Source organism: Amphiprion ocellaris, chromosome 2 (genome assembly GCF_022539595.1).
Source record: "Amphiprion ocellaris isolate individual 3 ecotype Okinawa chromosome 2, ASM2253959v1, whole genome shotgun sequence".
In the NCBI taxonomy this organism is placed as follows: Eukaryota; Metazoa; Chordata; class Actinopteri; family Pomacentridae; genus Amphiprion; species Amphiprion ocellaris.
Window position 1 is genome coordinate 22,781,612 of NC_072767.1, and position 12,809 is coordinate 22,794,420.

Sequence of the window (12,809 nt, forward strand, 5' to 3'; positions counted from 1 at the left end):
TGACAAAGAGCACATGCTGCTCACACCCGCCCACCGAGGAGGAGGACCTGAGGTCAAACTGCACCAGTATCATGGCCATCTCCCGACCAGTGCCTTCATGTTTAAACTGCATTTACCACGTTTATTCCGTCTACTTTATCGTTTAAACGTGGAGTGAGCATTGTTTAAAATGGACAGATTCATTGCAGCCCTTCAGTTCCCATCTTGATACAGTTTTTTTTTAGGAATTGACCTCTTTACTGCAATATACAGAAGAAAAAATACATTTAAAAACATTCACGTAAAAAATATGTGTTTAATATTTATTAAAAAATATTTTACACAAGTTGGGATAAGAAATAAAATAGCTACAAATAGCTACAACATGATTACGCTAACTTGTCTCAGCTTAACCCTCCTGTTGTCCTCATTTACGGACACCAAAAAATATTGTTTCCTTGTCTGAAAAAAATCCAAAAATTCAGCAAAAAAATTCCCCAAATTTCTGAAAATTTTCAAAACCTTCAGGAAGAAAATTCCAATAATTCTTTAAAAGTTTCCCTTAAAAGTTTTCTTTAAAAAAATATTCCCCCAAATTTGGCAAAAAATTCTTGTAAATATTTTCAAAAAATGAGTAAAGATCTTCCAAAAAAATCCTAAAAATATCTAAAGTGATTACACACATATCAGTAAAACTTGTAATATTTAAGAACATTCACCAAAAAAGATTTTTTTGTGAATGTTCTTTTTTTTCCACCAAAAAATGTTTAGAGATTTCCCAAAAATGTTGAAAATGTGGACATCAGAAGTTTCACTTTGAAAATATATATTTTTTCCACATTTTCAAACTTTAAAATGGGTAAATTTTGAACCACAGGACGACACAATGGTTAATTTCATAAAGCTAGCTGACAACATATTGAGCTGGAATAACAGTTAAATCACTTTAGACAATTTAAGACAATTTTCATGTATTCTGTGACCCTCAAAGCATTTTTTTCACTGTCAACATTACAGAGCCCCATTTTGACATTATCAATGGGACACCTTCATCGTCCAAATAAAGCATCATATGTTGTGGTATTGTAACATTAGACTTGTGTATAATTACATTCATTTGCATTTGCTTAATTTTGTCTATTATTTTGGTATGAATTTACGGTGTGTCTTAGATATTATTTCATTAATTATTTAGTCAGATCTTTTGTTGTTTTATGTTTACTTCTTGCTCTGCTCTATATCCCAGTGTTGGTTCCTACTCTCTATTGTTTTTGGTCATTAAGGTGAGTCAGGTAGAGTGTGGTCAGCGTTTGTTGTCCTGAGCTGCTAATAAACCTGCTGAAACTGTCCTGCCGTTTTGGTGATCTACTAGCATGGAAGATCGTTAAAAACCTAATGAGAACATAAGCTAATAGTAACCTGCCTGACCTACAGGCCTGGAGACGGGTTAGCCAAACAACGATTTACGGTTACAGTATAAAGAAAAAGACAAATTAATGAGGATAAGTAAACCTTTTATGTCTTTGAATAATTATGTAGATAAAATACAACCAACAATTGCAATATTTGAACCATTAAGATGCACTTGGCATTGTTTGCTCTTTATTTTGATTAAAACAACAACAAGAACAACAACAAGATGGTCACTTATAGGTCTACGAATACATTCACTTAAAATACATTTAAAATTTACTTCAATATTATTGTCATATTCAAGTCAAAAAACTAAGCAGAATAGCTACAAATACCTAGCCAGAGCTTTTCATTGGTAGACATTTTATTTATTTTTTTAAGGTGGCATGTATTTTCTGATTCTCAAAACATTTTTACTATCAAAATGAATAAGAGCACTATCCCATTTTGGCATTATCGAGATGCAATTGGCAAAATGGGACACTGACCAAGGTAGTATTTTTCAAAAAGGTGAAAGGAGTATTGAATTGTTTCTTAGTAATTTTAATACATAGTTATGTCCCATTATACTGTTTTTCATTTTTTAAAGAATAACAATTTGAATGTCAGACCACCGTGTCATTTATTTTACCATTGCAATTCTGGCCTTATCACACCATTTCAGCAACACATAAGCATTGCTCCCAATTTGTCAGGTGTCCCATTTCAGCAATATTCACCCAAGGTCATCACGTGAGCCAACTTACAAAAATGATGCCATGGAAGAAAGGAGCTCATTCAAGTACAGTCGACCGTTGGCTCTGTTGTCATTGTTGAACGTCCGCTTCAATTTTGAAGTTTTTTCTCAGCCAAAATAGCAAATGCTTTTAAATTACTAACGTTTTTCTTTTTATCTTTATGAACACAAGGAAAAGGGCAAGAGCCTTCTACTTAACTTGTGTAAAACATACTCTTCACAAAGCAGTGAAAAAAGAGGAAAGGGTCAAACTAAATTAACCCTAAATAAAAGGTGGTGTCTTTGTTAGTCATGTGCATCTGCCCTCACATGACAACAATGTCACATGTTGACCCAAATTCTAACTTTGTACTCATGACATGATCAAATTACTGAAGAAGTTTCCTTTGTAAAACTTTTTTTTTAGTTTTAAACTTCACCATGACTTTATCTATTAATATTAAAGTTGCATGAGATGAATACCTCAAATCAAAGGAAAATTCAGACAGTTGTCAGTTGTCACATCACCACAATATCCATACAGTGCTTGTGTGTTTAATTTTGCTAAGAGATTTGCACGTTTTGTGCTAAATATCTACTGCAACACTGCTCAAATCAGGAAGGTCAGAGCTGTCTCCTTGGCTGGATCTGCCTGTTCAATCATTGATGTAGACAGTTTTTAAGAGACCAGTTGCAGAAAAAGAGAAATGTTTGTTTCATTTCATTGTCTTTAATTTAAATGTCACCTATATTTGGTATGCTTGTTGGTGCAACAAACACAAACTGTCCAGTCTATTGAAGATTAATCTAACAATACACCACCTTTTTTCTTTTCTTTTTTAATCTCTGTACCCTTTGGACTTGTATCTGGTCTTATTGGCCAGGTAAAATTCCAGCCCGCTGACTTTTCACCAGGTTGATGACCTCCAGATTCAGTTTATTTACATCTGCTTGCCTGCATGCCAACTTTTTTTTTTTTTTTTTATCAGCCGAGCCTGCATCTCTGGGTCAAGGCTGTGTTATTGCTACAACATAGATTGTTTTTGTGGAGTTTTGTGGTCAGTCATGCTTGAAGGAGAGGATGAGATTCTTTCTGTGAAAAACACCTTCTTCACTTTTTAACGCAGCGTGAACAGGCTGGAAGCAGGGCAGTCAGGTTCGAGGCTGGCTTGTCTGACAAGTGAGGCTAAAGGTTTATGTTTAAGCCACGTAACTGCTAAAGCTGCACTTGCACACTGCTTCAACATTTCACACTCTACTGATCTTGCTAAAAGTTTATTTATTTATCAGCCCAGAAAGATTATGAGAATTCCTCTGCAGTTCATTGAAAAACCCAGTACACAGAGAGAAAATGTGACAGAATGATTAGGTTGAATGCATGCTTCACATTTATAGGATTTATAATTTCTAAAGAGCTAGAGGATCAGGGTTAAGGCCTGTAAATAGGACGACAGCACACTTCTTTTGTAGCAGGCTCCACCTCTGAAAGCATTTGCCTCAAGCAAGGAGTTCACTATGTATGGCCTTTTTTAAGACTTTTTAAAACATTTTTCATACCAGTGTTTAATGATTTCAGAAAGTGGTTTTATTTGATTAATGACAGCCTTTTCTCTTGTAACAACAACAGCCTGTTACACAGACTACATAGACTTTGTGGCACTGAATCCAGGTAAACTGAAAATTCATCTGAGCTGCTATTTAATCAGAATAGTAGTGATATGAAACAATTTCAGACTTCTATGTTTAACAATTAATTGCATAATATGTGTTATTATTTGCCTCTCCAAGCATATATCTTCTATTTTTGCATGATTGACACACTTCAATGTTTCAGATCATCAAACTAATTTTAATGTAAGACAAAGATGCAATTTTTAAATGATTTTATTTATTGAAAGAAAAATGCCCTATGTGAAAAAGTAATTGCTCCCTTAGCTACCAATCTACCAATGACCAAGGGTTCAATTTCACCAATCACACTCATGTATGACTACTGCCAGGCTTGTTGAATCTAAACATCCCTAAATAGAACCTGTCTGGCATTATGAAGTAGCTAAAGGGGCTCAAAAAGCAGCACATGATGCCAAGTTCTAAAGAGAGTCCAGAACAGATGCAAAACAAAGTCACTGATATTTATAGGTCTGGAAAGAGTTCTGGGACTCCAGTGAACCACAGTGAGAGATATTATCCACAAATGTAGAAACATGGAACAGTGGTGAACCTCCTCAGGAGTGAATGATCTGGAACATTTAAATGTGAGAAATATGCAAAAATAGAAGATTTCTGTACCGATACTTTTTGTATAGCACTGTAACTGCATGTGACCGTTTTTACATGTGAACTTTACTATCATTCCCACTAACTAGACTAAACTAACTGACTAAAGTTACATGCACATTGTCAAAAACAAAAACAACAAAGTCAGGAAAACATCTAGAGCGTGTCATATGTATAGAATATTGTGCGTATTTCAAACGTGACTGTAAAAGCTTCAGGAAACTATTCTTGAATCATGGTGTGACTTTATGCCTTTAATTAGGAGCAAGGCAGCGAGCCGGTGACCGAGTTGTGATTCTCGGTCACTGTAGGACAAAGTGAGTGATGAACTGGCTGCTGTGAGGAGGCTGCTGGTGCTGGATCAGAGGTCTGGCTGTGTAGCTTTCACTGGTGGTGGTGCTGAATTGCTGTTGGGCCAGTGGAAACCTGATGTTGTTCTATTTTAATATCAGAGAGAAACAGACTATATAATAAATATTCATATATTATGCACTGACTTAAGACAAAAAATGGAAATAGTGCTAGTACTATGCCAGCAACTATTACCGCCTTTACCTCCACTGTCACTACTAAAACTGTTGCAGTAGAGTGGAGAACTTCATGTTTAATTTCATTTTGGGATTCCTCACCCTTGAATTCTGCGATTGTCTGGGTGTCTTTTTGTAGGTCTTCATAGGGACAAAGTCAGCCATGGTGGTGCTGATTCTCAGCCCTTGTTCTGCCAAACAGATTGAAAACATTTAATAGATGCATGTTGCTCCCTTTAACCCTCCTGTTGTCTTCACTTATGGACACCCAAAAAAATATTGTTTCCTTGTCTGAAAAAAATCCAAAAATTCAGCAAAAAAATCCCCCGAATTTCAGAAAATTTGCAAAACCTTCAGGAAGAAAATTCCAATAATTCCTTAAAAGTTTCCCTTAAAAGTTTTATTTTTAAAAAAAATCCCCCAAAATTTGGCAAAAATCGGTAAAAATCTTCCAAAAAAATCCTAAAAATATCTAACGTGACTACATATATATCAGTAAAACTTGTAATATTTTCTTTAAGAACATTCACAAAAAAATCAACCAAAATTCAGCGAAATTCGCTGGATTTTGGTAGATTTTTTGTGAATGTAAGAAACATTTTTAACATTTCTTTTTTTCCACCAAAAAATGTTCAAAAATTTCCCAAAAATGTTGAAAATGTGGACATCAGAAGTTTCACTGTGAAAATATATATTTTTCCCCTACATTTTAAAATGGGTGAGTTTTGACCCGCAGGACAACACGAGGGTTAAACACATAAGCAGGCCCATTCCATCACCTTTTCCACTTAGTATGTTGCTCGGTAGCTGAGTGACTGGTCTGGTCCGCATGCCGTCCCTTTTGCTGTAGTCGTCTTTGGATGTAGTTGTGTAGTATCGACCTGACAGGCTGGGTGGGTTGAACTGCACATGGCTTTTGGTCATCAGGTCAGGCCCAGACACAAACACTGGACGCTGTGAGTGGTTCTGCTGTAGAATTAGGAAATATGACACAATAGATTACTACATACTTTACTTTCAACATGTTTACAAAGGTCACAAATCATACTGAAGTGAAAATGTTCTCTTTTATGATTTTAGTAACTTTATTCAATACAAAATGTTATAAATATTTTAAAAAACTTATTAAGTATAGATTTGTTGTCTCACATCAGAGAAAGAAATTCTGTTGGTGGTGACTGACATCCACTCTTTGTTTTGCTTTGTATCAGTGTCTCCCTTGGGCAAAGAACTGAAATTTTTATTCTTTTTTATCCGAACAACAGCATCTCCTAGGAAAAAAACAAATAGACAAATCCGGGAAGTATAAAAGACATAATTAATATTTTAGCATTGTCATCTTAGTTAGACTGATTTATAATAATTGGTGTATTTTATAGCCAGACACAAATATCAAAGTGATCCAGGTAAAATCCCAGATGTATCAAATTCACTGCCTGATTTCCTTCACTGTTGGTACTTTAAGACAACATTGGTGGCAACATGAATGTGATGTACAGAATAAAATAGCTGAAGAAGCACCACAGATCACATGGAAGCTTCATGTAACTGTTATATAGTCATAGAACAGTAACGTTTCAACACTTAAAATAACTTTCCAGTGTTTAAATGTACTGAACCATTACCATCATAGACACAATCCTACTACTAAGTTCAGTACAACTATACTAAAAATTGACAAAAATAACAGACAATTTTACATTTGTAATGCTAGTATCATGAGGTTCTAAGGCTGGAATCTTCAAATTAGTTTTCTAATGCCACGTCTTGTTATAAAATGGACAGATGAGGGCTTGACTCTACAAAATTCTAGTAATATGCCTGAAATATTAGCTAAAAAGAATGAAAACCACTGGCAAAAACCTGTCTGGACTTTACAGAAAACTCTCACCGAGCTTGTGGTGACAAAAGGCCTCTCTAGATGAGGAGGACCACGAGTCCTTGGAGAAATTTCCAAGGTTGAGCTTGACACGCTCTTTCACCTTTTCTACAGGCTGTCTGTAACAAAAACACAGACGATGCTTTTAATATTTGTCTGGAGAAAAACTCACTTCCAGATAATCTACAATTTTAAAGAGTGAAAAATAATAGTTCTAAAGTTTTACATTGTAGATCACTTCAAAATGTTGGTTATTAAAAAACAGATCTGAAGGGTGACGTAAGGCACTCTAGTCACGATTTCCTCTGTTTCTTGACTTCTGTGTGCATAGCATGTAAACTGAACCATGAAGAAGGAGTGTTCCAGTGTTGCAGAAAAGTTGCAGACCTGCAGACTGTGGGGTGGCTGAAGGACGCACCATGGGTTGTCTGCGTTTCTACAATCTTCACAGGATCACCCATAGGCACCCGAGAGGAGTGCTGAAGGAAAAAACAGTCACAGTCACGGTCTCTTGCTGATAAAATCCATTTCCTGGAAAGCTTCATAAAAAGGTCAATGGCCTTGTCACGTTTGTACCTAGTTAGCTGATAGTGCTGGTACTCCAGTTCGCAGTGTTGGATGATTACACTCATAGTTTTTTAAATAAATCAGTGGGGGTAGATGCTACATCTTGCTTGTCATGACTCAATTACAGCATGGAATGCAAACCTATGAGAAAATAAAAATGTACATATTGGTGTCAAAAATGGGATTCCATGAACTATCAGATTTTAAAGCACTGCTTCGTGATCTTATTTAAAAAAAAACCCCAGAAGATTCAAGTATCATCAGCAAAATGTGCCGTAATTAATAGCCACATATAGTTGAAAGGCTGTTATCAGTGTTAGATTATTTTACTTGTTTTATTTTAAGTCGTTACTATTTAGTTAGAATGTCTGATGTAGAATTTCATACAAAGCATTTGTCTGTTGTAGCTAGTTGAGCCACTTTAGCATATTTCAGAAACTGGTGTTTTTTGCCTGTAAAAAGTAATAATATTTAATATGTTGATCATATATTTTGAATGTAAAATCTCAATCTTTGAAGTAGCTATAGTAAATAAAGTCGATTTCCCCATGAAAATGTAGGGTGGAAGTAAAAAGAAGTATGACAGAATGGAATGCTTACATTGTCAAAGTACAGTTATCTGAGATTACAGCTCCTTTCTTCTATTTTTAGAACATTTAGACCTTTTGGTGTTTTATATGCGGAGGCATCCATGTTTATTTAAATATGTGGCAGTGCAAATCACAAAACAGGTCAATACAGTGAAATGAGATAAGTGATATATTATTAAATATGAGCTAAAACAGAGGCATGTGGTTGAAGAGCTCAGTGTAATTGTCGGGCCATCTAATAACAATGAGTGAGATATTTTTTCCCCAAATAAACAGTCTCAGAATAAATCGGCTTGTATTATTGGAGCAGTTTGCCCCTGAGATCTGTAGGTTTTCATTCCATCCATGAAGTGCTCCATATTGGAATAAAAACCTTTGATCATCATGGTTCATATCCTATAGCTACTGAATTACCTTTTCCACAGGTTGAGCAGCTCTGCCCCAAGCTCCCTGAAAAGTGTTGTTGTACTGGGAGACAAAGTTGCAAAGGCATGTATCTCCTTTTATTGTAGGGAAGCCCTCTGTAACACAGAAATGCACAATTTTACAATTTTGTTACGTATTTCTTTCTGCAGGCTTCACAATTGAACACACAGACCCTTTGACTGTTATTCATTAGAAGAAAATGAGGCTGAAAGTTGATGGCTGACATTTTTTGAAGTGTTTACCCTATTAAGAGTTAATCCCTAAGCCAATCTGATGTTAGTCACATGTGACCCGGCACTGAATTCAAAATCTTACATGGATATTTTATTTTGTTTAGAAAATGCACAGACAAATCTGCATGGAATGGTGTCACTGACCTAGATGTTTTACTGTGGCTTTCACCAAAGGGCTGCTGTGGTGTCGAATGAAGGCGGCTTGGGTGGTGCTTTCTGAAAGCGTTTGCTCTTGCTGGATGTTCTTGGTGACCAGTGTTGGTCTGATGGGAGCAGCAGGGGGCTGGAAGGGATGGGGCTGGTACTGCTGGGACTGGGTGCTGAGGAAAGTAACCTCCTTAGGGTCAGTTTGCATCTTGAAATTGGTGAGAAGCGTAGTCCATTTTGGGATGCAGGTGGTCGGTTTCAATGGGTGATACTGGTAGGACATCTTCACCTCCGTCAGGTACTCCTTGTGCTTTAAGTTGTTGTGGATCACCTGAGCTGGGCTGGGCTGACAAAGAGGTTCTGCCTTCTTTGAATTAAAATGCTGGAAGTCCTCCTGGAAACGGGTTGAGTATACATCTGGATTGTTTGTATCCAGAAATGGGATGTTTGACAGAAGTTCTTTGCCCACAGGACGGGCTGGAATCAGCGTTTTGACCACCGCAGTCATGTCAGATACCTTCAGTGTCCTTCTCAGCCATCTGCTATTGAAGCTGGTGAAAAATGCTACAATGCCTCACCATGGAGACCTCTGTGCTGTGGAACTTGATAATGTTGATACTGTTGCTGCTCCTGCAGAGAAACAAATACATGCCATGGTGTCCTGTTACCTGCCCAAATGAAACAAGTGGAGTGGACACATAAAACTATTAAATTAGGCAGCAAATATGTCCAGAAAGAAAACCTGTAATGATGTAGTAGCATAGACTTTCTTCTGTTCTGATTTGCTGGTTTTACAGAAAAGGCAGACTGACACCTTTAAGCGGTGGACATGCCTCCTACTCTTTTGCACAGCTTACTGAGCAGCATGATTCAGTTTGCATTTGAGTGCACAATTGCAATTATATTGAAATATTCAAAAAAAAAGTATTTGGTTAGTTAGTTTGGTTTGGTTAATATTCACGTTTTATATGAAAGTGTACAGCATGAATGTGAAGTAAAATAGTCCACAAATATAACGCAATGTTTAAATGTCTTTCAAATTAAGCACTTTTACTTGCCGCACTTGTCACACATTGTGTTGCTTTGTTCGTGTTCACATCATCGCTTAAAATCTTTTGTCTTTACAACAGCAGGTGTCAGTAAAGCTTCATTTTGCAGTCTATTATCTTGGAGCAAACTCAAAATATGACTCAGCCACTGACTTTATAGAAGGACTACACTTTCTCACAGCAGTTACACTCGTTTTTTTAAATTATAAAGTATATGCCGTACGAAATTATACTTTTAAAGTGAATTAAACTGCTTTTACATCTGTTTATAAGAGTTACAACCCTGTCTTTGTTCAAACATTTAACCATAATCTGGGCTAAATGAGCGATGGTTTTTCGAAATAATAAAATTCGTGTGCAACTGATAACCTTTTCCCAAAAAAAACAAGAAGTTAAACTTAGATGTGATCAAAATACGTTCGCATTGTTTTATTTCTAAAGAGACCACTGTAGGGGAAGTGACGTACTACAGCGCCAGCCTCTTCCTCTCTCTTTTCGTTGAGGCTCAGCTAGCGGCCGGTGGGTACACGTTTCTTCCAGCATACTTTTGTCGTTTTAAGTCAACGGTGAACTGTTGAATGTGAATAAAACATTATATTACTCATCGTATATTGACAATATTTCCGTATTTTGTAGTTAAGTGTGAGTTATTTGGCAGAAATAGACGTAATTGGGATTGAAGTTACGCTAACGGCACGCATGTGGCGAGGCCCCGCGACGGCTCGTCTCTGCTAACATGAGCTAACGCTGCTTACCGACATGATACATACACATTCACTGGAAATACAGTGATTCAGGATCAAACTGTGTCTATATTACAGTTACATTTTCAATAAGCGCAGTGTTACAGATGTATTAAAAGTACTGACGTTTCTCAGAGGGCGTCTCCTGTCAGAAATTAGTGGTTAGCGAGCAAGCTAGCTTAGCTGCATGTATAAATTTGAAGCTAACACTTCTCTTCTTACAGCCTGCAAACATGCAGATCTTCGTGAAGACGTTGACGGGGAAAACCATCACCCTTGAGGTTGAGCCCAGCGACACTATCGAAAATGTCAAGGCAAAGATCCAGGATAAGGAAGGTATGCCGGCACAGTTAACCAGAAATTGGTGGGATTACTGACAGTTAGCATTTCAAACTTTAGCTCGGCCATAGTTTTATCATCAGGTTGATTATGTTAATAACTGTAGTGTGTTATTGGCCAGTTCGAATAGTTGTAGATACCTTGTAAACAGGAACTATAGTAGTTTTGGTATGGTGGGAAACTAGGTTTCTGTCTGCTTAGACTATTATATTTTAGTTTAAAATACGTGAACTGGAACTGACTGGTTTGAAAATTGACAGAAGCTGATTAGAAAGTCTGCTTTCCAAATATTAAATTTGTGAGCATCATGAAGATAATGTTTTAAAGTGTTCAGCACAGTGTTGTTGGTAAATGTTAATCTGACAGTGTAAGTGTGGGATGGTTAATAAGTGTTGTTGTGTTTGCAGGAATTCCCCCTGATCAGCAGCGTCTGATCTTTGCTGGAAAACAGCTGGAGGATGGACGCACGCTGTCCGACTACAACATCCAGAAAGGTAATAGCAATGTGAAGTGAAGCCAGCTTTGTGGAATGATTAAATCTGCTACTGTTCACAACAGACAGCCATCTCATATAACAAGCATGGATCTACTAGAAATTCTAAAGACAAAGTGCTTTCTATTTGGATCACTGAAATACTTCATTATTTGCTAGATTTCCTCATGAATGCGCATTTTTACTCTATTTTGTTAGTGCTCCATTGAGACCTAAGGCACAGATTCATGCATGTTTTGCATCAGGCCATAATGGGTTAAACGAAAGATCTCAATTGTAAATTTTAGAAATGTATCTGGTGTCTGTATAAGGGTAGAGAATAATTTCTGTTGGTCTGTGTATTGATGTAACTGGACTTGAGATTGACATCAATCTGTTCTAATTTTCCATCAGAGTCCACTCTCCATCTGGTTCTGCGTCTGCGTGGTGGCATCATTGAGCCTTCCCTCAGACAGCTGGCCCAGAAATACAACTGCGACAAGATGATCTGCCGCAAGTAAGTCCAGTTACAGGCTAATAATTTATTGTGCATAGTGCTGCTCTTATTTGAAGTACTATGGAGTCGTGAAATTGCACTGTGAACGCTGTGCCCTGTTAAGTCTAGGTTAGAACAAATTTTGTGTTTAATTGTGTATGGATGAAATATTTGATTTAATTTGGCTGAACAATGAAGTGGTTGATTAGTGTAGGCTTAACGACAAGACAGCACACATGGGCGGATGTAGGTTTGATTTTATTAATCCTATTTTTTGTTGCATTCTGTCCAGTATCTAAACTGTCTTTATTGCAAGAGAGTTGGTATTAAAGATTTCAAATGTGGCCAAATGACAAATTGACACCAAAGTGAGTCTGATGGTTTCTCAAGAACTCTTAGCCAAGGGAATTATCCTTAAATCTGACCACTTATTTTGCAGGTGCTATGCCCGTCTGCACCCCCGTGCTGTCAACTGCCGCAAGAAGAAGTGCGGACACACCAACAACCTTCGCCCCAAGAAGAAGCTGAAGTAAACATTTTGGCTGAATTGGCACTCTGTGCCTTTTTGTGTTAAAATAAATGTAAGAAAATTATGCTGCTTGTGTGATTTGTGTTACTGTTATGCCTAATGACATTTAGATAGAACTTGAAGTGCCTGGAACAGTTATAATGCTGTGTTATTTAACCTGACCAGTAACACGATGAGGTACAACACCACCAACCTGGAGTAATAACTGGTTACTGTTTGCCAAATACTCCCATATAAACATTAAAGTTATTCATTAGAAGAGTTTGGCAGGTAGTTTACACCAGAGGCCTGTTCTAAGAGGCCTGTTTGCAGTGTTGTCTGGGCTAACTCGGCAAATCTGCTTTTGGAACTGGCCCTGGTTAAAACGGTTGATGTTCTCCAAAACCTGACCAACGCTTCCTGGTGTTTGTGGGTTTGGCTCGCAAAAT

At 37.1% G+C, this 12,809-nt stretch overlaps 2 protein-coding genes across 2 annotated transcripts; one reads left to right on the forward strand and one right to left on the reverse strand.

The window, feature by feature from the left end:
* Positions 1–969: 969 nt before the first annotated feature.
* Positions 970–10,775, reverse strand: si:ch211-198o12.4 (uncharacterized protein LOC555550 homolog). The gene is made up of 8 exons (XM_023278204.3): positions 8,751–10,775; positions 8,362–8,468; positions 7,178–7,269; positions 6,803–6,909; positions 6,061–6,182; positions 5,691–5,880; positions 5,014–5,102; positions 970–4,821 (listed from the first exon to the last, which is right to left on the reverse strand). The coding sequence occupies exons 1-8, from the start codon at positions 9,259–9,261 to the stop codon at positions 4,687–4,689; spliced, it is 1,353 nt and encodes a 450-aa protein (XP_023133972.2). The 5' UTR covers positions 9,262–10,775; the 3' UTR covers positions 970–4,686.
* Positions 10,276–12,443, forward strand: LOC111573872 (ubiquitin-60S ribosomal protein L40). The gene is made up of 5 exons (XM_023278227.3): positions 10,276–10,321; positions 10,770–10,881; positions 11,292–11,378; positions 11,771–11,873; positions 12,292–12,443. Exons 2-5 carry the CDS (start codon positions 10,779–10,781, stop codon positions 12,383–12,385), a joined length of 387 nt encoding a protein of 128 aa, XP_023133995.1. The 5' UTR covers positions 10,276–10,321; positions 10,770–10,778; the 3' UTR covers positions 12,386–12,443.
* The last annotated feature ends 366 nt before the right edge of the window (positions 12,444–12,809 follow it).